At 41.0% G+C, this 25,628-nt stretch overlaps 1 protein-coding gene across 1 annotated transcript in view; it reads left to right on the plus strand.

Annotated features, from left to right (window-relative positions):
• The window catches only part of LZIC (leucine zipper and CTNNBIP1 domain containing), a 54,136-nt gene that overhangs the window by 15,386 nt on the left and 13,122 nt on the right, over positions 1–25,628 (plus strand). Inside the window, 2 exon segments of the mRNA XM_074933943.1 lie at positions 202–283; positions 1,379–3,519. Coding sequence (XP_074790044.1) covers positions 202–283; positions 1,379–1,437 — 141 coding nt within the window. The 3' untranslated portion in view covers positions 1,438–3,519.

Genomic DNA, 25,628 nt, shown 5'->3' on the forward strand with positions numbered 1-25,628 from the left:
AGCCCTGGAGACAAAAATTCTTTCTATCTGGCACCTTTCACCAGCGCTTAATTTGCATTCACACCAGTCAGATAATGCCATCCCTTTAAAAGCATATCAGATTCACAGGTTCTACAGGCTGAAGTATTTCATACAAAGTGAAAAAAATTATGCAATTAAGGTGTTCATTTCATATATATGTATCTGGTTTTTTTGGTTCAGCTGACTCCAGATGATGAGACTTTCCTGTCAGCAAATGCAGGTGCAGCCCTCAGCCAGTTTGAGAGAGTCTCTAGTAACCTTGGTAAGTTTCTTCATACCCCTAATATCAAAGCTTCTCAGCATCCCTGTGCACTAGTGGAAAGAAATGGCTACATGACTCCTGATCTAAAAGGGAAAAATCTGAACAAAAATATCCATGCCACTTAAAAATATATGTCCTAGTATAATGCTGGTAAAATTTATATATACTGCTCTATGAAAAAATAAGTACAATGTGGAAGAAACCTAATGTGGACTAAACCATTAAGTGTCCCACGTATTTGGGAGGCCTTGAGAGTTATGCCTAGTAAATAGGGACAACATTTTTAGGGTTAAACATGATTTCTGCTCAAATTCGTTGTCCTTTTCCAGCACTCCTGGAAAAAAAGCCTTTTCCCTTCTTGGCCCTGAGAGCTCTGCAGTTTCTTGCCATAGCAACAAACGGTACAGGGGTGAAACGCATCTTCTCCCACCACTGTCATAACCAGACCCCCCTACCAAAGTGGCAAGACTGAACGTGCATTCAGTATGCAATTAATTTCGCATATCAACACGTTCCAATATTAAATCTAGATTCTTCTGGGCCAGATTTCTGTCCAATTGCTTCTCAAACTGGGGAGGTAGCAGTGCTTACTGTGAGCTTCTATTCTGACTACTCCTCTTTGCCCCGTGCATGCTTCCAGTGAAGCAGGGGTAATCGTTGTGGGATAGCGTGTGAAGGGCCAGGTCAGTGTGTGAACTTGCTGAACTTGAGGCCTTACCCTGGAATGCATCTTCTCATGGCTTAAAGGTCCTGGGAAGCTTGGATCTCGTTAGGTTTAGAACGGGGTTAGAATTGGGTGGATGCCATCAGCCTTGCAGCTCCTTTCCTGGCCACAGCTTTTCAGGCATGCATGTAATATAGCTGAAGCCAGAACATGGCCCCATTTTTTGACAAGTTATACCTGAAATGTTTTTGTTTTCAAAATGTAGGTTTGACTTCTTGCCCCAAAAGTACTCTTGTGTAGTTTTGTCTGATTCAAGGTATCAAAAATGAACCCCTCCAAAACACAGTCCCTGCTAATAACTTACTGTTTCTCTAAACTGGGATGGTGGTGATGGGATAAAGACAATTTTTATTTCTATTTTCCCTCCATAGGTTCTGGAGACAAAGTCTTTGCTCTGGCCAGTGTTGAAGTAGAAAAATCAAAGCAATGAAGAGGTGTATGGGGCTAGAGTCTTTCCTGTTGTCAACAACATTGGACTTCTATCATATTGTAACTAGGTTTTTTTGCTCATTTGATTTTTTTTGTAAACTGTTGTTGGGGAAAGGGGAAGGACTTCAATCTTAGTCACAAGACAACGTAAAGTGAACAGTCTTAAAGTGCACTTTGGGACCTCAGTGTCTGTACCCCATAGCAATGTAGCTCTGAGGCTAAACACTAAGTGGTATTTCAAAAACACAAAATCAAACTGGCTATGATTGTCTTCTTTGAAAGGGATCAACTATTTTCCACTTTTCTGAATGTGTATTTCTCTATTAAAATATCATCATTTTCAGTGTGATGGCAGTGAGTAGATCTTTTCAGAAACAAGTTCAGAGTCCCAGCAAATGGGTCAGTTTTCAGGGCTATTCCTTAGCTTGCCTGTAAAATTCAGTCTTGTCTGGAGTTAGTCCCTACTGAATAGCTTAAGCATAAAAACACATTGTAACTTTTTTTTTAAAAAAAACTGTTTGTAGAAAGACAGGATTTCAGACAAACTGTTCCCAAAAAATCCAAAATGAGAGTACACATACCAACATTCGCTGCCTGCATGTTTGCTCTGGACATGAATGAATGCCATTGTGTCTCTGAGTGTTGATTGGCAGACAATGGAAGCCCTGTTGGGAGTCTTCTGGAGTAATTTAACCTTGTGTATTGAAAAGACAGGGAAGCACTAGGAAATGGCAGTGAGAGGCCCACTCTGTGACCTCTTGCTGTTGCCCAGGATGTATCGACTACAAGCTACCATTATTTCTCCAGATTTCTGGGGCAGCATGAAATAGGTTGTAAGTAGAAACAAACAGCCCCAATCATAATCCTGGTCTATGCTATAACTGAATCAGAGGTGTCAGTTGCAACACTGTTGTCTCGTGACCTGCTTACCACATGGTTAAAAGCTGAAGTGCAAATGGGGCCTGTGTGGCCAGAATTAGGTTAAAATCCAGGACAAACTCAGAGTTTAGGTGGAGCTAAAACCTCATACTGTCCAGGGTCTTAGCCTGGTTCTGGAAGACAATTTGGTCCTGTGCGCACTACAGCTTTTTACTGTGTGGCAATCAGGCCTCTGACTCAGTTGGTATAGTACTAAATAGGGCTTACAGCATTTGCTTTTGTAGATGGGTAGTGGTTGCTTCTCAGTACAAATGGAAGAACTGTACTTGGTGCTTTAGATGTGTGTTCCATTCATTGTTCTTGTAACTGTAAAATATCAGTGCACACTGGTTCTGTACATTCAATAGTGGGGATCATTCAAACAGTTACAGTACTGGCAGTATTACTTTCTAGCTCGGTATCTGCAAATACTTCATGCCAGTTTGAGCAGGAAGTCTTTTTTTCACTGGTGAGTTTTGCGTGACTACTTATTGAAGGCATATGTGCCAGGTCTTCCTCTCAGTTTAAATTTGGATGTTGACCTAATGATACCAGGAGCTGTAGATGTTTCTCTAACAGCCTTTCATGCAATCTTCCTTCTCCTTTTAGCACCGCTTATGTCTGAACCTTTTCTCCAGCCATAAGAACATTTCTCAGATGCACATTTTACAGCTCTGTATCAGCTAGGATTTCTTTTCCTTTCTACAGAAGAAAATAAGCTTGTCCAACTCCTTATCAGGTTCAGTCTGCCCTGCACCTGGATGCCAGAATCCTAAGGTTCCTTATCACAGTACATCTGGAGGGATTTTGTTTCCACTGATACAATTTTATTACTTCTAGCTCATACAGAGAATTAATTTCACTTTAATCCTGCACAACTTAGATTCAGACATTTGATGAAGATTGTTATATTTTCTCCCTTTTGACTAGCTGTTTTAGATACGAACTGTCCCTTCCTCTTTTTTTTTTTTTTTAAAGCTTTAAATGTGGAGGAAGTGTATGAAATATCATTGACAAATGGAGCAGCTGGCTGAGAGTAGAGTGACATACTATTATTATACAGCACCCCACAGAGAAAGCGTGACTGTGGAAATCTGATGTGTTCATGAGTCACAGACGCAGTCAGTCCCCATTCTAACAAGCTTTTGATAGAGACAGAAATCTGGTAAGAGAAGAAATCTACCCTTTATTTCTTAGAAATTCTATGTATACTGAAATTATTTTTCTGATAGATATTTAATGAGGGAATTCATTTTTAAATTAAAGCTATGGAATGGAATGATTAAATGCAGAGATTTGTTCGCATTGTAGTAGGTAAATTATAAAGTAAGAAGGAATAAAGATTTTCTACTGTATAGTTAAGGAGGCGAGTGTGTGTCCAAGAGCTTTTAGCACCAGATAATATTCTGATGTTCCTAGGAGGTGGTACTTCATTTTTTGGTGACTCTTCAAACTGTTTGTTACTCTAGATGCAGTGTCCTCTGTGTGTTCAGAGTTGTTGCTGTGTGAGTGAAAGCAACTTTCTAAAAGCCTAACGTCTTTAATTTTGGTTAGTTACTGCAGCCTCATGGGAAATCTTGACAATTTGCAAGTTTTCCGGAACATGGTTTATCTCCTTGCTCCTTACCTGAAATATATGATTTCTATAGCAAGCAGTTGTGCTGTCAAAGAAAGAATGGTGACTTAAGATGGGCAAAGATCAGACAGAATTTTAAGAAAGATAGATCCTGTTTTCATGTAAATGCCCTTAATTATAAAAATTAAGGAAGGCAAATACTGAAAAAAAGATAGTATTTAGGATTGTTTCTAAAATAATAATGGTTCATGGTATCAGATGCTTTCAATCCAGAGAGTGTGATTATGAAACTTTGGGACAAATTAACTTAAAGTATAAGCAGGTATAATTCTGTTGACATCAGTAAAGTTGTGCCTATTTAACCAGCACTGAAATTGAACCCACAGTTTTCAGGACATCCTTCTCTGATACACTCTGTGGAACTTTAGAGTTTTAATTTTAAAAAAGGGGATGATTTTTTTAGTAGGTTTCTACCAAACTATAGGTTTGGTAGAAAATCAAACTATATTTTTTTCAATTTAATGAAGTGTGTTTTTCTTACTCAATTTACACAAATAATCCACTACAGTGTTGAAAACCCAAATGCTATACACGAGAGCTATCTAATGGTACTAGACAGTGACATTGACTATAAATAGTAAGTAAAACTGGACCAGTCCAGTTTGTTTGAATAGTGTAGAAAGTGTAATAAATAAATCCTAAACAAACATCATGAAGGATGAAAAGGTAAATGAGGCTTTGTCTAATTCCTTTAGTTGTAAACTAAGGTTGTAATAAATAACCAGGAAGGGATTTCAAAAATAATTTTATTTTGATAGACATGTTTCTAAAAGCCACTACCTTATGAAAAAAACCCACATAAATCAATAGAGGCAAAACAATCGTCTCTTTTAGGTGGGATCCTTAGTCCATAATATCACAGCTTTTTGTTTCGCTGTCTGGGACAGTATTATCTTCACTCACACAAAGGCTGCTGTAGCTTCACAACTGAGAAAGCAGCTTATTAAAGGGCATTATAGACAGTCTAAAATTATTGAAAACAAAACAAAACAGTCCATGGGGACTTTAACCTTCCTCTCCTCTGTCTTTTACTCTGCTCATTATTGGGGCTAAATAACTCTCAGCTTCCCCTCCCGAAATGCTTGCAGCATTAATATGTAAATGAAATCTTTCAGAGTTCCCACAGATCCCAGTGAGCTTACTGTATGACAACATGGAAATTGCTTCCCTTCTCTCCAGTACTAGAAAGGAGGTGTTAACTGCTAAAAGAAATGCTATTTTATATTTTAATTGCTTTGCAAATACTTGTGGGTTTTTTAAAGGCTCCATTCTATAGGAAGTTGCAAGATTGCTATCAAAATGGCTCCCTTACTCAGTATCTTTGTGTGTTAGGTATGTGGGAGCAAGAGTGGATTTTTAATAAACACTAGTCATAGATTATTTTATAATGCAAGAGAGGTTCCCTACAGAAGAGGTCAGTGGTGTTCCAGTGAATTTAGTGATGAAATGTTTGAAACATGATTAGGAAGGACATGAACGCTGAATTTGTCGAGTGGAAGCTTCCTCTTTGTGTTTGTCTCAAAGCATTCTGAATTCTCTGTTTGGAAAAAAAAAACTTTCCCCACTCCACAAACAATCAAATGTGAATTGCTGCAACAGAATTATTTACTGTGATGGAAAGTAGAGAAGGAGGTAGATGGGCCTAACTTTTGTTTTTTTTCCCCCCCAGAAGTTCCCCGATTTAGGAAGGTAAAGGTGAGATGGGACGCATGCCAAAAGAGACTCCAAGATTAACTGTCAAAATCGTTGCAGAGTACTGTGGGCTAAGCAGATGTGCCTGGTCACAGTTTGGGTGGGGTAAAAAATGTGTATCTTAACCCTAGGGTTGGGGACTTCCCACAGAATGCCTTAGCCATCGATGTAATTTACAAAGGGAGACAATGACACTATGTGCTACTTACATGTTGGCTTCACAAAATATTTCTCTAAGATAACCAGTTTTTAAATGGCTACAGTAATATCAGAGAGACATCTATAATATCAGAGACACATCACAAAGTAATCATGTTACTTGGGAGTGTGCTATATTAAACATTATTGTCCCTAGTGATCTTGGTATCATGACTCCACCAGTACCCTATCCCTGATGCTTCTGTAGATGGTAAAGATAAACGCTTTGTCAAGAGTTCACCGGAGCCAGGTGCCCCATAGACCAGGCTTATCTCAGGTTTTACTGAAAACAAATTAACATTGAACTAAGACTAACTAGCTGGGCATTAAAGTCCACAACATAAACAGTAGTCCTTTCACAGAGATACAACGCATACACTGCCCTGGGTAGGCCTTGACCAGGCCAGATCACTTGGGTTATGGTAGACACAACCTTGTTTTACCCAGAACTGGCCCCTAGTAGAACCAGCCAACTTTTTATCTGAGCTGCTGGGCCCTGATTGGCCTCTGCCTGCTCCTGGCCCTCCTAGGTGTAGTAGGACCAAGTCTCACTCGTTTTTCCTGTGGCTGATCGTGTGAGGCCTCTCTAGGCAATCTGGGGGGCTGGATGATGGTCTGAACTCACTGCTCTTCCTTTTTCAGCATTACTACTACTTTGGGTGGGGCGTGCCATGGTAGAAGGGCCTCCAGTAGGAAGCAGCAAGTGCCTGGAACTCCCCATCACATCCATGTTCTATTATTATGGTGGTAATTTGCTCAGCTAGGAAAGCATTAGACTGAACATCTAAACATTTTTTCTTCAATCCTGCGTTTTAGCAAGTGTTTCCTCTTCACATCATCATCTTTTAACAAAAAAACAACTTCTGGAGGAAAGGATGGTCTTGTAGTTAATAATTCACAGGCCTTGGACTCATGAAATCTGGGTTCTATTCTTGGCTCTGCAGTAGACTCAATGTGTGACCTCCAGGCAAATCACTCATTCTCTGTCTCATTTTTCCCCATCTGTAAAATGTGGATTTTAATACTTACATGCCTCATGGTGTGAGTGGAGGTTAAATCATTGTTTGTAAAGTGCTTTGAAGATGAAAAGCATTATATATGTTATCATTTTATTTCTAAAGCCAGAATTATAAAATGCAAACAGCTGTAAACTTGGCAGTGCAGCTGCCCAAAGTTCATTTTGGTCATATATAATTTTTCATTTTTGAATCTTTTCTTTTCTTTGTAGGGCTAGTGTGGTGGTTGTAGGATCAGAAAGAAAAGGAACAGGGGAAAATTTGCTTCTGTGAATACTTTTGTGTGCATCTTCCTCCCCCTGTTGTTTTCCTCTTGTTAATGGGTAATCTTGAACGGAGAAGTAACAAATTGTCATTTGTATTACCATTAAAGGAAAAATATAAGATTCATCGGAGAGATCTCTTAAGAGCCCATCATGTTATCTCAGCTGAGGAGAATCTAGTTCAATTGGGTAGGGAATTTTGTGTTAGTGTTACAGCCTATTTAGCGGCTACCTTAGTAGGATGTCACTAGTGGTAGAAATAGTAGGCAAATTAAAACTGATCCCTTTATCTTTTTCTGCAAACCCTTTACCACACTGATTTTATGTTTCTCCCCATCCTGTCCAGAGAAAAATAATTGCCTATTGAAAATTAAAAAGGCTGTAAATGTCATCTAGATGCTGTTCCCTACTTTCCTGCCTTCCCTCTCTTCTGTGTCTCTCTCCCTCATCCTGTCCTGGCGAAAACCTCTCTGCTTATTAGGGAATAAATGTCCCTTTCTGTTTTATGTCTACTTAGCCACCAATTATTAAGATAAGCAGGAATGCTCCCATGCTGAGCTCTTTAGTAGGATCCATGGAGGAAGCTGACATTTTTGTCTTGGTACAAGCTGCTCAAGCTTCCCTCTGTCCTAGAAGTTCTCCACACAGTTGGTCTAGTTGTGCCTGGGGTCTGCAACTGTTTAATCATAATAGCAAGTTCTGGGCAGTGCTGTGGCCTTTTGGTTAGAGGAGTGAATATCATCTTGTGAATCCAACTAGCCCCCATCTTCCACACCCTCCGTTTCTCCTCTGGCAGACCCTGCCCCTTTCCATAAATATGGACATAGTAAAAGGTCACAGGGAGCAATGAACTTGTTTAAGTAATTTCTTTGTGATGACTTTTTTGTTTCTTGAGATATTACCAGTTCCATGACCTGTGTGAGATAGCAGTAGGCCTCCTTGGGATAGAAACAAGACCTGTTCTCAATGGAGAGGGAATTCTAGTAGTCTTGACACATTAGGAAGCAAAATCAATCCCAAACATACGTAAATTGGGAATTCCCTTCTCCCCTTATCCTCTTCCAAACTAACAGCCTGATACACAGAAAAGTTGTCTGGCTCTGTGTTGCCTCAGATCTCTCTTTCCTAAGAAGCTTTATGCCATAATTATTTAAGACTTTAAAGAGATAACCAGGGAAATGTTGGACTGGATCACAGCAACCCTAGGAAAAACAAATTTGTTATTAACAAACAACAGCCAAAGCAGAGAGGGAGAGAATGACAGTCAATTCACCTCTGGAGCAGTAAGAAAGCTGTGTCTCTGTAAACTGTATCTTATGTCTCATTAACTCAAGTAAAAACTTCCAGAGCTGCTATTGTCTTGTGCAAGAGAATGTCTAAGTATTATACATTTCATAGCTCTGCTTTCTTCAATGGGAGGATCTCAAAGTGTAAGCATTTAATTAAACCGCACAAGTGAGGTAGGTAAGATAAGGAAACAGACACAGAGAATGAAAGTGACATGCCCATAACTGTGCGGTGAGTCACATACGTGGGAACAGAACCCAAGACACCCGATTCCGTGCTCTAACCACTAGATTTTACTACCTATATAAATGCAACATTTGACATCTGTTATAAATGACCTTATCATCAAAAACTGTAGAAATCTTAGTCCTCATGAGAGGTTCTTTCTGGCCTCCGCAGAAGGAAGGCTTTACCACAGTTCCACCAAAAATGCTTAGCTTGAGTCAAATGCTGTAATCACATAGGCTTTAGCTCAGCCAACTTAGCCCATAAACTCTGCCTTGTCTGCCCTAGATTTTTACAACATGTTAGTTAGAATAAGTAAGCTAACATGTTTTAACATACCTTTAAATCCTAGTATAAACAAAACCCTTGACAGGTGATTATATTTTCCTCTTTCATGAAAATTTCCTTCAATGTAAAACACAACCTTACACAAACAAGGTCACATTTTTCAAGAGGGGACCCATAATTTTTGGTGCCTGAGTTTTTGTGTTCCTAATTTGAGACATTTTGGGCCTGATTTTCAGAAGCACTAAGCATCTAAAATCCCAACTGCAGTCAATGGGAACTCTGAAAAGCAGTCCCAAAGTGTCTAATGTTGGTTATCAAAAATGTGAGTATCCAAAACAATATGCTACTTGTGAAAATATAGCTACAAATAAGTAGGTTTGGAAATGCAGTTATAAGGCCAATAGGTATAGTAACATACATGGTATACAATATCATGTGCTTAGCTGAATTCCCTATGCTATGCTGGAACCATGGGGTAAATTAAGGATGGAGTTTTAATCAGCTCCGAATGTTTTGATTTTGAGAGTTTGAGTTCTAGTCATGAAAATTTCTTTCCATCATGCCAGAAGACTGGTTTAACCTCTTTACTAATAAAACAAAATATTCAAGACCCAGTTTCCAAAAATGGGTCTGTAATGATTGCAAGTGCTTTGCTGTGCCTGGGGTTTTCTCCTTGCAAATTTTGTTGGCACACAGTCCTTAATATATAAGTAATAAAGCTTTTCCTCTGATTGTCAAACTGGCATCCTAACAAGATAGAGACCATTTGCAGTGCCTGATGTTAAATCCCTGTGCTGTTGGTAAGTCAGTATCTAGCAAGATAATGACTACAGTCAGGAGGGTTGTAAATACAAAATTTTATCTGGAAACAACATTTTATTTTCAAATACAATTAACAGATGAGACTGAGGGGAAAAGAGGATGCTCAGCCTCTGAACTTTAAGCACAGATTTCATAACAAAATGGGATTTTAAGCCCTACCCTTGTACTAAATGGCTAGTGGTACATGTCTTTTTTTGCCCACCTCCATCTAATCTTTCTGGAAATTTCTAGTGCACCCATCACAGTGGAATCTAAGCACTAAGTAGTTCAGCGAAGGCTACTGAATTATTTAATTTCAGATATTTGTAACATTATTCTGACATAGTATAGAGGCAATGCCAGAACTCTGCTAGCCACTGGTCATGAAAAATTCTGAGATCACTCTTGATCCCAGCTTGGCTACAATAATGTCCCCAAAGAAGGAAATTAAAATTTATTAATTAACCAGATGATTTTCAGGAAGCACTGGACTGTGTTTTACATCAGAGGCTAAAGTTAAACAGCTGAAATATTGTCAGACTAAATCTCAAACATAAGCAATGGTCATAAGTAAAAAGGTTTCAGATTTAAAATAGGTTCCTAGTAGGGTACCATAGGAATTTTGAAAGGAGCCCAGTTTTCTATTATTGTTATACATTGCTTGGTCAAAGTGATAATGAAAGCAGGATTCATTTGTGTACAGGCACTGAAGGAGCTCATAATGAGGGGAAATGCCAACAGACACAGAGGGGCTTGGAGTGTAGAGGCAGCTGGACTATGAAGGAATCATAAATGAATTTTAAAGCAGATTAAGGTAGAATTGGAAGTCTGAAAAGAGCTGATTGAAGCAGAGACTATTTGTTCCATATCAAGCAGGGGGACAGAGGGGCTACACTGTTGAAAGAAGCCATAGCTCCCTCGAACCCAACAGCAGCTATGTCTAAACAGAAACCATCATCGTCAAGCTGAGCAGTAAAGAGAAGAGACTGGGAGGTATTCTGAAAAATCCATGTCATCTACAGCTTGATATGCTATAACAACAACTAAGGCCATGTCTACACTTCCACGCTTACAGTAGCACCGATTCAGCTGTGCTGGTGGAATAGTGCTAACATAGCTGTATTATGTTGATAGGAGAGAGCTCTCCTGTCGACATCATAAAACCAGTTCAGTGAGTGCCCCTTATCTGGGACCCCGCCCCCTGCTCACTCCATCCCCCCTCCCTCGGTCGCTCGCTCTCCTCCACGCTCACTCACTTTCACCAGGCTGGGGCAGGAGGCTAGGGTGCAGGTGGGGGTGTGGGCTCTGGGAGGGAGTTTGAGTGTGGGCTGTGGGAGAGAGTCTGGTTGGGCGGTGCTTACCTTGGGCAGCTCCTGAAAGTGATCAGCACATCCCTCTGGCGGGAGGACAGGGGGTCTCTGTGTGTTGCCCCTGCCCGCAGGCACTGCCCCCACAGCTCCCATTGGGTGCAGTTCCCAGCGAATGGGAGCTGCAGGGTCAGCACAGAGAGACCCCCCTGACCCCCCACAAGGGCTGCAGGGACATGCTGGCCACTTCCGGGAGCGGTGCAGAGCCAGGGCAGGTAGGAAGCCTGCCTTAGCCCCACTGCATCAGACTTTTAGCACCTAAAATCTCCCTGTTTGGCGCTGGGAGGCAGGGAGGAGTTGATCAGCTTGGCCTGTGGACCCCCTGGAGTACCCTCAGGGACCCCCAGGGGTTTGTGGACCCCAGTTTGAGAAATGCTGCTTTAGAGAATTAAGCATCACAACATCCTTCCAATATTGATAAACTTTATTATCCCCATTTTGTGGATGGAGAAACCAAGGCAACCATTGAGACTGGTTTTCAGAGGCACAGAGCATCCATATCTTCCATAGTCTGGGTGGAGTTGTAGGTGCTTAGCACTTCTGAAAATCAGGCCCTAAATGACTTGCCAAAGTGAATGGCAGAGCTGGCAAGAGAAACCTGGTCTCCTGATTGCCTGTCTTGTGCTTTACAAATAATAGGATGGTAAATTGGCAAGTTGCCTAGTAGCAAAAGTCTGTAAGATCTTAAAACCTGTAAAACAAAGTGATCCCAAAACTCAGAATTGTTGTTGGAGATAGTAGGGGAGAAGGGACTGAATTGTTTTGAACCCCTCATTTTAAGAAGAGGACCTCAAGAATTCCCAAAAGGTCCCCAAAATACTACAGATCCCTCACTAAAAAGCTTTCTAGAGGTATGCATTTCAACCTGTGTGCTACAATGATACTATATAAAATTGCTATAGGATATGTTACACAACCAAGCAATCAAATGATAGGAGAGCTAGAGCCTGTACAGTATTTTATTTTTAAATTACACTTTGCCCATAATGCCTTCAGAAGCAAATCCATCCTATTACAAATGAGAAAATTGTTTCATTGTGGAGCTTCCAACTCCTCACTACCATAAAGTACTTTTGGATCTTTCCCTCAGCCTCATGTATTGTGCTAATTAACGTTATTCTAACTGGAGGATCCCAGAGCGCTGCTTCCGCATTTTTCTTTCCAGCTTTTGCTGGTGCTCTCATATTCTTTTCTTAAATAATTAATAATCATTACTGTCTGCTGTGCAGTGTGTATGTGCTGGTAATAATCTCAGAACACATCATGTTTTCACCATTCCTGTTCCTGTCTGCAGCTTGGGTTTGCTCTTTGGAAGAGCTTTCATGTTAAGACCTTCATTAACTGGCAGTGGGGTACAGATTTCAGTAGCATTAGGCTTTGATGTCATTAAATAAACTACCAAAGGATGGGCCACTCATTTCATTGCTCTGACTATTTTTATGTAATTGAGATAAAATATAAAATAGAATAAAGATATATTTACTAAGTAACACTTAACCCTTTTCATCTCAATCATTTTATAAATGCTTAGACCCAGATCCTCAATTATTTCAATGGGAATTGGGCACCTAAATACCTTTGAGCACTGAGCCTTAACTCATTGTTCCCCCAACTCCTTTGTGTGGAAGGTAAGTAAGCAACTTGACCACAAAAGAAATCCATGTCAGAGCCAGTCTCAGAGTGTTAGAACTGAGATTTTTGTGCTAACTTCTCTCATCAGTCAAAATCTCCATCCTACTTTTATTGAAAAAATATCAGTTAACAATTTTCATTAAACTATGCAGCCCAGTGATTGACACCTTTTGTAGCGTTAAAGGATTCTGTCATTCTGGCTGCATGAACAGTTGGACATGAACTCCTACAGTAGTCTGTTAGTAGTTTAAGCTTGTGCCATATTTATTTGGAAACATAATTTTCCCAAGGCATGAGATTTGACTTTTGACTTTATGTCGTAGCTGCTTCAGAATGTCTCAAGGGCCATATGTGACTTCTTCCTAAAATTATAGGAGTTGAAGGTTGTGGCATCTGTGCTCATAAAAGCAATTTCTCATAGATTTGCAAAAAAGACCTATTACTTGAATGTCACAATAATCTGGGCATTCTTAATATATCAGCTCCTTGGCAGGGTTAGAACATAGCTGGTTATGGTGTCTGTAATTTAGTCTTAGTGGAATGTGTTTTAATAGTGGGTTGGAGATACTGTAATAGCTAAGGCCCCACCAGATTCATGGCCATGAAAAACATGCATGGACCATGAAATCTGGTCTTTTGTATGCTTTTACCCTATACTATACAGATTTTATGAGGGAGACCAGCATTTCTCAGTTGGGGGTTCTGACCCAAAAGGGAGTTGCAGGGGGGTGGCAAGGTTATTTTAGGGGGGTCACGGTATAGCCACCCTTACTTCTACGCTGCCTTTAGAGCTGGGTGGCTGGAGAGCAGTGACTGGCGCCAGCTCTGAAGACAATGCCCCACCCGCAGCAGCACAGAAGTAAGCATGGCAATACCATGCCACCCTTACTGCTGCGCTGCTGCCTTCAGAGCTGGGTGGCTGGAGAGTGGCTGCTGCTGACTGAGGGCCCAGCTGTGCAGGCAGCAGTGCAGAAGTAAAGGTGGCAATCCCATACCATGCCATGCCATGCCATCCTTACTTCTGTGCTGCTGCTGGCGGCAGCTCTGCCTTCAGAGCTGACCTACCAGCCATCAGCCACTGCTGGCCAGCTCTGAAGGCAACGCCGTTGCCAGCAGCAGCGCAGAAGTAAGGGTAGCAGTACTGCAACCTCCCCCGCTACAATAACCTTGCGACCCCCGCACACACAACTCCTTTTTGGGTCACAACTCCCTATAATTAGAACACTGAAATTTCATATTTAAATAGCTGAAATAATGAAATTAACAATTTTTAAAATCCAGTGACCGTGAAATTGACCAATATGGACTGTGAATTTGGTAGGGCCCTAGTAATAGCACAGCCACATCCAGTTGAGGAGGATGGCTAGAGGGAAGGCGAGGATGAGTTCATAACATCGCCTGGCACTGCTTTATAATGTCAGAGTCTGATTCATAACCTGTCCTAACAAGGTGGGCATCTAACTTCATACCAGGACTTGGACTTAGAGCCAACTCTGCTAACAGTACTAACCTTTCAGTAAGAAGCTTAAATGACAGTATCAGTGGATTCCTCACTGTGCTAGCAGCCTTGCAATGAGCCTGTGTTTAGTCCACTCTTGTCTTCCTTCCCTAAGCCCCAGTTCTTACCCTTCTCCTCCCCACCGCTTTTGCCTCCCTTCCCTTTCCCAGAGGGACTCTTCCCTAGGTTTGTTGACCACACCTCCTCCTCGCTGGCTCCTCCTGCTGAATCAGGGACCACACCCTTTGTCCTCGTTCGAGCCCCCCACCCCCTTCTCAGCCAGCTAGCCACCCCCCTACCTTTTAACTCCTCCCACTGGTTATTTGGCCGCTCTCACCCCCACTTCTTTCTGCCCTCCCCTCTTCGTTTTAATCCCACTCCTCGTCCTCTGGCTATTCCCTATGCTGGGCTCCCCCTTCCCCTGGGTTTAAACTCATTTTCCCCGCCCCCCGCCCGTTACCTGGTCCCGCCCCTTGACTGTAGCTCCACCCCAAACGTGGCCACACCCCTTTCCACCTCTCTGGTCCCTCCCTTCCCTATGGCTCTAACTCCTCCTCCGATGTCACCATGGCCCCACCCCCAGGTTGGGAGGCCGCCCTCTGCCCCGCCCCCTCGGGTTGTGCCTGAGGCGCCACCGCTGCCCTGGGCGCTGGGACGCGGCGGGTCCCTCCCCCGGAGCCGCCCAGGCGCCTCCCTCGCTGGGCCGCCGCGGTGAGTCACGACGGAGGAGGCGGCCGCTCGCGCTCGCTTTCTCTCTGCCGCGGCTCCGGATCAGGCCCCCGCGCCTGCCGCCGCCGCCCGTCCCGCCGGGAGCCCGCCGCCCCTTCGCTTGCCCCGGGCCGCTCTGGCCCCGCACCCAGGTGAGCACGGCGGGCCCGGGGCCCCGCTCCCGCCCGCCCTTTGTTCCCGGGGCTCGGGCTGCTGTAACAAAGGGAGCTGGGCCGGGAGCCGCTTGGTGCGAGGGAGCCTGGGGGCCAGCCCCCCTGCCCCTGTCCCGGGCCCCTCTGCCAGACCCGTCACCCCCCACCCGGGTCCCGCTCTGCCTGGCCTCCTCAGCTCCAGCCCCCCGCACTGCCTCCTCCCCTTCCTGGGGCCTTCCCTCCACCCCAGGGCTGCCCCAGGCCCCCTCCTGGGGCTGCCCCGCTCCGCTCCTCACCCAGGGCGCCTCTCCGCTTGCCCGCTCGCTGCCTCCGTGCTCTAGGGCTCCCCCGGGTCCCTCCACCCCTTTCTCGGGGCTCCCCGCTAGGCTCCAGGCCCTCCCCAGCGGGGCCCCGAATCCCCCCTGCGCTCTGCTCTCGGGGCACCCGGACTCGCCCTTCCCGAGGCTGGTCTCAGCGCCGGTCCCAAGGACATTCCTCTGCAGAGTGCCTCCGTCCGCTTGGTCCTGCCTTACCTGCTCTGAATCCGTGCCCTCCTGCATCCCCTCGCCTCGCTACTCTGCCCCACGCAACCCTTCCCCTCTGAGGATGCTGATTTCAGACTGACTCCTCACGGGTTCCGCCCTAGCCAGAGCTGCCTGCCGAGGTAGTCACGGTCCTAAACTAATGATGAAGATGACACTTCGCTTTCGGTCAGGTCGTATAGCCGATAGCTACTGTCTTCAGCGTGCTCTGTAGCCTTTTACTTCCCCTTCTCTCTCTCTCCTTCTGCTGGTGGTGCAAAAAAATCTGAACTCCTGCTGTGGAAGTTGGGTAATAGCAATGTGATTTCTGTCTGCCTTGAGTCCAAGTGGTTTTAGGCATTCATGGCTTTTAAACCCCAACTAGTAATGGATACTTAGTCACCACAGTCTTTTAAAATAGGTATGGTATTTTGCTTCACTTCCTGACTGCTATGTTGTGTTTCTGTGCACTATTAAACAGCTGTTAGGTCCTACCCCAGAAGTGACTGCATTTCTGTGGCAGGTGAGGTAATTCCCACATAAAGCTGATTAATGTGCTTTAAAATCTTCAGATGACAGGTGGGGAATACAATTTTAATAAACAGAGCACTTAAGCTCACAGCAATGTATTCCATGCAATCTGTTCATGTGTACAGTATGCCTTATAAAAGTTACATCCAACTTCATAGCTGTTAGAGACAAATGCAGGTAATTTAGATTGAACGGCATACAGGTAGAAGAAATGTGAAGAGCCTCATTATGAGGCTCCAGGGAGTATTTAATAGAGATTGAGATGGAATTTAGATGTAGATAATGTCTGTATAACCTTGAATCTAAATAGATGTGCTCTTGATCATTTCTGTTAAAGTAACATATAATTGCAGGGTGCACAATGTCAGGGCAGCATTAGGCCTGAGCCAGGGATGCAGTTGCAGTAGGGTTCTGTGCTTCCAGGGGTGTCTGTTACTGTACCGCATGCATGCAACTGGACTCCCAGCACCATCTATTCTGCTCCCACTCTTCAGCAGATACTTCATTCCCCAGTTTCCAGCTCCCCAGTTGAATACTGAGAATAAAGGGGGACATCTGTTGGCTCACAATATATTTTTTTTCTTCACTTTGATGGCAGACAGCTGCTTGTGACAGGGACAATGAATGATACTCCGTAGAGCAAATCATTGTCAGAGGCCAGGGAGAGAGGTATGTCAGTAGCTGAAATACTGTTTCTGCTCTGGGAAATGGATAAGAAATTAGTTTGGGCTCTGCTTACCATCTAAACATACTTTATAAATACGCTTCTGGTACACTCTGAGGAAAGGTAAAAGCTATGTCATTTTGTGGACTGTATAGGTACTCTATTGTGGGGGAGAAGAATAGAATAGTTTGCTCTTTTGTGGAGGGTCTTTTTGAGGATTTCTGAGCTCTTGACAAACTCATTAAATAAGCTTTATAACTCTCATATGAGGTGAGGTAAGGCATCTCTTTCTCACAAATGGAGTAAGTGTGCAAAAACTAACGCACAAAGAAGTTGAGCTAATCAGGCTACATCATAGGTTCAAAAATCTGCAGGATTACTGGCTTTGAATCCAGTACTGTAGAAAGTTAGACAGCTACTGTCCTGTTATACCCAAACAGCTATCTTTTCTGATAAATATTGAGGGGAGCACAATTGTGTGTGTGTAAAGTAAAAATTACCTTTAGGTAGCCTACTAAACTACTATGTTGTGCATTAATTTCTATAGCTTTGGTATTTTATTGCTAGTGTCTGACATGAAGTGTATATTGTCAAGTATTGGATGTGCATCACTGTATTTTAGTGTAAATCCACATACTATAAAAATAGAAATATTGAGAGATGTGTATGTATAAAACTTTTTAATACTATACCTTTACATAAACAGACTTATCCTGTTATCAACCACAAAGCTAGCGCCCTATTCTCATCCTACCTTTTGCCTCTGCCACATGGGCATAGATGGAACACAGTAACGGATGTGCTGTAGAAACACTGGAATGACTTCATGATGCTATTAGCAGGAAAAAGTGTTTGCTCTTTGATATTATTTGCAGCATTTTTGTAAAAATTAGTAGATTCCACAGTATAACTGTAGCGTTTGTATGTGTGGATTTATGTGCTCTTTCAGTTGATGTAAGCACGTGTTAATTGGATAAATCTAAGCAGAGCTTTCAAGAATTAAAAAATAGATCATAAAGTGGCAATGAGAGAGAGGGAGATGTAAGTGAGTTAACTGAATATATATAAGTTGGCCATTTGAAGTGCTTCAGTCCTCATAACAACTATTGTGAAATAAACTACTTAAAAATGTAGTGCAATTAAAATACAAATTTTGGCAAAATCCTGAAAACGCCTCAAAGTGAGCAGAGACTGAGATTTCCAATGGAAACCCATTCAATATTCTGGGGATGGCCCCTACAACATTTACATGAATCATGTTTGTCATCTTCCTGGACACGTAATTATTATTTATTTGTTATTGAAGTAGCACCGAGAAGCCCTAGTCATAGACCAGGAATCCATTGCGCTAGGAGCTGTACAAACACAGAATAAAAAATACAGTCCCTTCTGCCAAAAAGGAGAATGGAGCAATTCTGCCTGATAGTGATGCGTGTGCTTTTTGACCTCACCCAGAAGGGAAAGGATTATATAATGGCAAATATAATGTCCATCAGGGGTTTGCATATACACAGTTATTCATATAAAATATTAAAGAATGTTAGGTGCATAGGGAACAACTTGTGTAAAATAAATTGGTCGTGGCTATTTGCTATGAAATGCTGTTGAGTTGCTAACCTCTCTAAAAAGAAAAGGAGTACTTGTGGCACCTTAGAGACTAACCAATTTATTTGAGCATAAGCTTTCGTGAGCTACAGCTCACTGGAAGCTGTAGCTCACGAAAGCTTATGCTCAAATAAATTGGTTAGTCTCTAAGGTGCCACAAGTACTCCTTTTCTTTTTGCGAATACAGACTAACACGGCTGCTACTCTGTAACCTCTCTAAAGTTTCATTATTATCTGGAATTAGAACCTTTCTGTAAAAAGTAAATCTATTCAATTTTTTAAAATGTTTTAATTTATACATCCAGTATTTTAACAGAAAGCAGCCATCTTCATAGACTGACCTAGTTTGCGATGCCAGTTCAGCATTGAGTGCATATGGGAGGCAAGAATTTTCAAAAACCACTGTTGAATTTATTTAGAAAAAATTCATTACAGCTTTCCTCATAACAACTTTGATATCTCCTGAAAATTTCCCATTCATTCAGATGCTGACTTGCAATTCCTCTGTTGCAAACTGTTATCAGATTGGATTTCCAGCTGAGAGGTATCAGTAAAACAGCAGCTATCACTGACACACCAGCACCAGTCGTGTAGTTGAGATGCTGAAACAGTGATTGGTCCTTGTATAATTATTTTGAAAAACATTTTAAAAATAGTAGAATCCTTATGGTTATCCTGAATATTTATATAATGGGGAGTCAATAGAACAGGGAGATGTGTAGGAAATTGGTTAGAAATAGGGGTTCAGACAGTGAAAGTGTTGGGTAATGGAGATATTTCTGTATTTACAAATGTAATATTTTAAATACTAAAACTAATCAGTGATTTTAATTTTGAAGTATTGTCCACTATGGCATGCTCCTCTGGAATGCTATCTGTGGCTGAATAGGCCTACCATAAACCACAAAGACTGAAACACATAATAAATAGAGGCTTACAAGAGATGAAAACAATATTTAACATTTAATAGTTTCTTCCTGTCTCTTCCCACTCCCCCCCCCCCACAAGATAATTAAACTAATCAAGATCCATCCTTTGACCCCAAGTATCATGCAGAGTGCTCCTTACAAAGAAATGCATATATAAATATTTTGATGTACTGTTTAAGATATTATCTAATAATCTTACACCTTAATTTACATATTACATGAGAACTATACATTCTTTATATTTAAGGAACCAATTTTGGAAACCCATTATAAATGGCCTCTTCTGTGTCTCTGACAAAACTTTGAGACTATGCTCTATTTTCTGTCTTTTCAGTTTAAGAATTTTGATTTGCTGAGATATGAAGTGTGTGCATTAATTTCAGCCCTGATCCAAGAAAGCATTTTTAACTTTAAGTATGTGCATAGTATCATTTAAGCTAATTGAGCTACTTGTGTGCTTAAGTTAACCACCTGCTTAGGGTTTATGTAGTATTTACAGGTTAAGAGAAAGCAAGGACCAGAAACAATTCTCCTCGGTAATTTTATAGAGCAAGCTGGGATTAACTCTGGGTCTGTGTTGGCCAAAGAAATATCAGATAGTGTTGCATATTGCGTACTGCAGAGAATTAAAAATGAAGATTCCCTTTGTTCTGTTCCTTGCTCTGCATTTGACTTCCGACGTGAAGAGTTGGACAAATGCTGAAAGTACTTTGAATATCGGTTTGAATTTTTAAGCTAGTTTAAGTATTTGACTTTTTTGTGCCTCATTTGCATTCACTTTCTGTGAATATTCTAGAAACAAATGTCATGAACATGAATGCTAGCAAAAAACTGATTTTAAAACTAATGACTGGAAACAGATTTTGTATTGAAAAACTAATGCATAGTATAAATTGTGAATTTCAGATTTTCATTTGACTATTTAAAATTCTCTTGGGTTGTTACATAAGTCACCAGTCAGAAAAGAAATAATAAAACTTGTCTTGTGTAAGTAGCCAACATCACTAAATATTAAAAATTTGCATGGGCTCTTTGCAGATTTGCAGCCCAAGAGTTACTTTTAAGAAAGTCTTCATTTTCTCAATTTGTTAGAGGATAATAAATAGAAAAAAAAAATTGTCAGATTTTTCATTTTCCATTAATCTGCTGAGCTCTGTTTGACCATAGGTAAGTCAAGCTGAGTCACACAGAGCTTTTTTCTCTTTCTATAAAATAATAAACTACTCTGTAAGAATGTTGTGAGATTTAATTAGTTTTAATAGTGTCTCTGCACTCATAAGGCCTGATTCAAAGTCCACTGAAATAATTGAGTCTTTTCATTAACTTTTATGGGCCTGATCCAAAGCTCACTAGTGTTTTTCGTTAGAGTACATGGGCCTTGTGTACAGTACGCTATGGAAACATGACCTAAATTTTTTCAGTAAGCTCTCTCCAGTGCTGCAAACTGAAAATACTGCAACAGCATCAAGTAAACAATAAGTGGAGGTCTTTAATTAAAATATGAAAGAATAATACCACCAGCACAATATTCTTTGGTATTTAATATATAAATTTAATTTTAGGTGGTCCCTCAACTATCAATGAGACAAATTTTGTCTTGAATGCTGATAACTTAATCGCAAATTGCGGAGGAGTGGGGGTGGGGTTGGGGTTGTACAGCTAGTCATGGGAAGCTGTTTGAGACTCTGTGATTAAATACTATAGTTGGATGCTTCTGCTAAAATGTCTTTTAGTGATACAGATTCTAAAAAATATATTCATTGTCTTATAAGTATTGACACAGATTTAGATGAGTTGGGAGTGTTCATATCTCTGAGCTGTTTTTTTTTTTTTTTTTTTGCTGTCAGCAGATTCTGGAAACTACTCATCAGTCTATGTAGGATTCACATTTGGAAGATTTTCCTTCAGTCATGGAAGCTAGAGATTTTTTTATTTTTTTTAAATGAAAACTTAACCAGTGCTGCAAAACTTACAGTAATGTATTGATTTAGCATTAAATTTCACAGCAACTGAAATGCATGGGGTCCTGATTACACAGTAGTTTACTCTGAACTGTAGAAGATTTCTCTTGTATAATAATACTTGTGATTACTCTCTCCACCAAAAACAGAACAGTATGTTATATCTAACCATTATGCATAGGGTTTTAAATTCTACCTAAAATATTGAACCTGTAATGGTGAAAAAACTTAGCTTTTGACCCTAACTACATCATTTCTGAGGGACAGATTATAAAGTTGATAACTTTCTTAATGGTTCTAACTAATGCAGTAACATCCATCTAGTTTTTCCCTTCAGCTGGGAATTTCACTTCTAGAGATGGTTTGTAATTATGCTAAATTGTTTGGGATATACAAAAAGCCTGCTAGAATCTCATTGGATTTTCCCCCTCATGTGATATAGTTACACTGTAACAGTTGATCAGTAAAACCTATTAAACAATACCTAATTTTAGAGCTCAAAACAAATCTTATTAAACACTTGCAAAAATATCTGCCTTGTATCGAGTGTGTTGGTTAATGGTCCCAGGGTTTCTGAAACACTTATAATTACTGATATATAATGGCATTTTGGTTAAGCTGCTTACGTTGGTTAATCAGGGTATGTACTCTAGGGTCTGTATCCCTCTTCTTTGCTGTGGATTAGGGATGCAATCTATCTGGTAAATGCTCTGGGCCTCTGTGATATATAGAGGCATCTGAAGCCATCAGTCTTCTTGAAAAGTGTTTAGCGTTAATACCTGAATAAATCAAACTTTCAGGACAGTGGAGCATGGAGTCCCATATGCAGCACAGTCTGGTTATTTTCTTAACGGCTGTGAGTATATTCTCAGCGTTTTATTGGCCTGTCTTTCTCCCAGTCTCCACTGACTGAAAGTTTGTAGGAGTTATTTCTTTACAGCCCATATGTTAATAGGTTTTTCTGATTAGGGGAAAATTCTGTTGTCAAACTAATGAGTTCATTGAGATTATTTCACAGTTTAGTGCTAATATAACTAACTTTTCACATACAAGACTGTGTCAAGGAAGGAAATTGCATCCCTGCTTCCTGAGAAGTAGAGAGCCCCTTGAGGGCAAGATTTCCTTCCCTGCAATCCCACCTTCTATCAGAAACCCTTATATTGCATAAAATTACAACAAGTGGAAAAACTACAGCTGGTAAAACATCTGCATCAAAACCAATATGTAATTAAGTGTTTGTGTTTTGAATTTGTGGATGGTAGAAGTCCTACTTGTGAAAAGGATGACAAGGAATCAAATCCCTTTCTTCTCCACCTCTTCCCTTCCCCCCACAAAATCCCTTTGAAAACTGGGCTAGTTCATTTAATGATCTAATAAACAAAATGGAAAGTCTGAGGCTGTTTCTGCTGCTTTTTTAACAGAAGCTTCAAAGAGAGTAAGAAGGCAGGAAAACTGCTTGCATAAACTAACTGGCATTAACAGAGACCAATTTATAACATGCAGGAAGAATATTTCATATGGAGTACATTCTTGGTAAGATCCTTGGAGCAGGGAACTGTTTTGCATAGAGCAAAGTATGATGTTAGTGCTATCCAAATAACAAGGGGGTATAATTGGTCTCTGCTGCAACTGGCTACAACACATTCCCCTGCAATATAAATGTGCTAAGCAAATCATTAAATTGTTATAGATTTTGGTTTTAAACAAAAACAACTGAAAAACATACTTTAAGTTTAGTTGGCTTTAAAAATATACGTTGATGAAAACAAAAAGTAGTCCTTTCTGAAGGGATTTTAACCCTCATTCACTTCCTGGCCATGTATGGGAAGCAGCACAGGAAGCATTGTGTATATTCTACATGTGCTCCAAACATACTGATTGGGCAGGAGTGAATAAGTGGTGCCTACATCATTACTCTGAAGCCGACTTTGTCACCCTTTGAGGCCAGAAAACTGTTAATTGTTTTTGTCCATTGTTAAACACCCAATTTCCACAGAGAGCATTTGTTAGCATTTGAGACACACACTAAAACTTACATAGTATTGCTAATAATCAAAACAGGAAATTGATCACCTGTCTAATGGTTATCCAATTCTAATAACTAGCTGTCACCTTAAGAAATAACGATTATAGGTAAATAGGCCAGTTATTTCCTCTAAAAGAGGTGTTGTACCTTAAACATAAACAGCTTTCTCAGTAAAAATATATGTTCTAGAACAGGGGTTCTCAAATTTCATTGCATCGCGACCGCTTCCGACAACAAAAAGTACTACATGACCCCAGGACGGGGGACCAAAGCTTGAGCCCACCCGAGCCCTACCAGCTCGGGCAGGAGGGACGGGGGGCAAAGCCCAAGCCCTGGGGTGCGGAAGGCCAAGTCCAAAGGTTTCAGCCCCAGGTGTGGGGCCTGTAAACTGAGCCCTACCACCCATGGCTGAAACCCTCTAACTTTGGCCTCGGACAGTGGGGCTCAGTCTTTGGCCCCAGGTGATAGGGCCTGGGCTTCATCTTCAGCCCCAGGCCCCAGCAAGTCTAACACCAGCACTGGTGACCCCATTAAAAAGGGGTTGTGACCCACTTTGGGGTCCCAACGCACAGTTTGAGAACCCCTTTTCTAGAATTACCATTGTTACCCATCAGCGTAAAATGCAGGGCAGCACAGGTCGTATTTTTCCATTAAAAATATCTTCAATATGCTGAGCATCTGCAGAAAGATACTTTGGTGACTAGCACCATAGAAATACCGATAAGTAAAAGGGTGCTTCAGTAGGTGATGTAGACTAGGAGATAAGTATTTCCAGTACACGTTAATTATAGTGTCTCAAGTTAAATATAACAATAGTGTGCACTCAAAATGGGGAGAAGAAAGTTTGATCACCATCCAAAGGCAGTTTGACTCCAAATATAGTTGTTACAATTTTGGGGTTTTAGTCCCATTCTTGCAAATATTTTTACAATTACAAATTACTGCTGCTCTAATTGCCCACAGGAACTTATTGGATTTCTGCCTGTTCTGTTTTTTCAGATTGTTCTGCAAGGGTTTGTCATTTGAACTGTTTTGTTTTTAGTGTAATTTATGTTTTAGATTTTGTCTTCATTTTAATATAAACTAAAATACCATTTCAGCCACCAGTAAGACTGAGTCAGAACAATATGTAATCATTTTTAAATCTAAATAAAAATGTAATTGTGAATAATGTCCACTTGGCTTGAAATCTAGATCTGAACATACAAAATAATACTAGACTAGTTCTCCATTAGTGCAGTCTTGAGTGCTGATGATTTCTTCCTAGTTCCCCTTCTGGCCAGTAAAGAATAGCCTAATGGAGCTGGAAATCACCATTCGTACATATCTATTTCAAGTCGTGTAGTATACTTTGACACACATGCGTGGTAGGCTTGTTTTGATTAAACTCATTGTGAAAAAACTTAGATTTTACTTCTTACTCAATAAGTCTGTAGAGTGGTCTAGCAGATTCTCAATTTGTCCATTGCCACAATGGGCCAATTCTTTATCACTAGGTCTACTATGTGGAGTTAAAGTATTGACATCATGTGAATGGTGGTTGCTATTGCCTGGTGCTCTGGCTTCTATATAATAAATAGCAGCCTCATGCATATAGACTGGATTTTTCTGAAGAAAAGGTTCATAAGCCTTTAGGCATAAGATCCTGGGTTGTTTTTTTACTGCTTTGAGTCTCGCACTTACTAGCTCTTGTAAAGCCTCAAGTGAAAGATCCTCTCCTTGAAATGTGAGAGAATTCAGTCACAAAGATGACTAAGTCCATCATGAGTTATGTGACCACAGTTGTCAGTTTTGATCTCCGTATGAAAATTCTTCCTTTAGCACCTGAATCAGTTTCTGAAATATGTTCCCTAAGATGACTGCCAAATAATTAGTACCCCAAAATACATGGGTGGATACATCCAGAGGAGCTTACAGTTGCCTCAAGGACATCAGCAAGAACTTGAAGTAGGTGTCCTCTTTTGGGACTTGAGTAATAAAGTTGTGAAAAAATTATTTCACATTAAAGTCAAACTTTAAAGACAGGGATCTTTGAGATCCTGAAAAGCCAGCACAAGGTTCTTTGATGGAGTGCACAACAACATGTGGAGTGACTTGTGGTTTGCAGTTTGAAACCTTTTTTCTCAAAGAGCAGTGGGAAATTATGGGGGTTGAAGTGGTTCACACAAGGAGATTTAGTTTTATCATTTTGTCAACCTTTTTTGAAGAATGAAACAATAAGAAAACTGGATTTCAAGAGTTTACAAGAGTAAGGTAACTATGGGCTTCAATATG

The sequence above is a fragment of the Natator depressus genome, chromosome 18 (genome assembly GCF_965152275.1).
Source record: "Natator depressus isolate rNatDep1 chromosome 18, rNatDep2.hap1, whole genome shotgun sequence".
Taxonomy (NCBI): Eukaryota; Metazoa; Chordata; order Testudines; family Cheloniidae; genus Natator; species Natator depressus.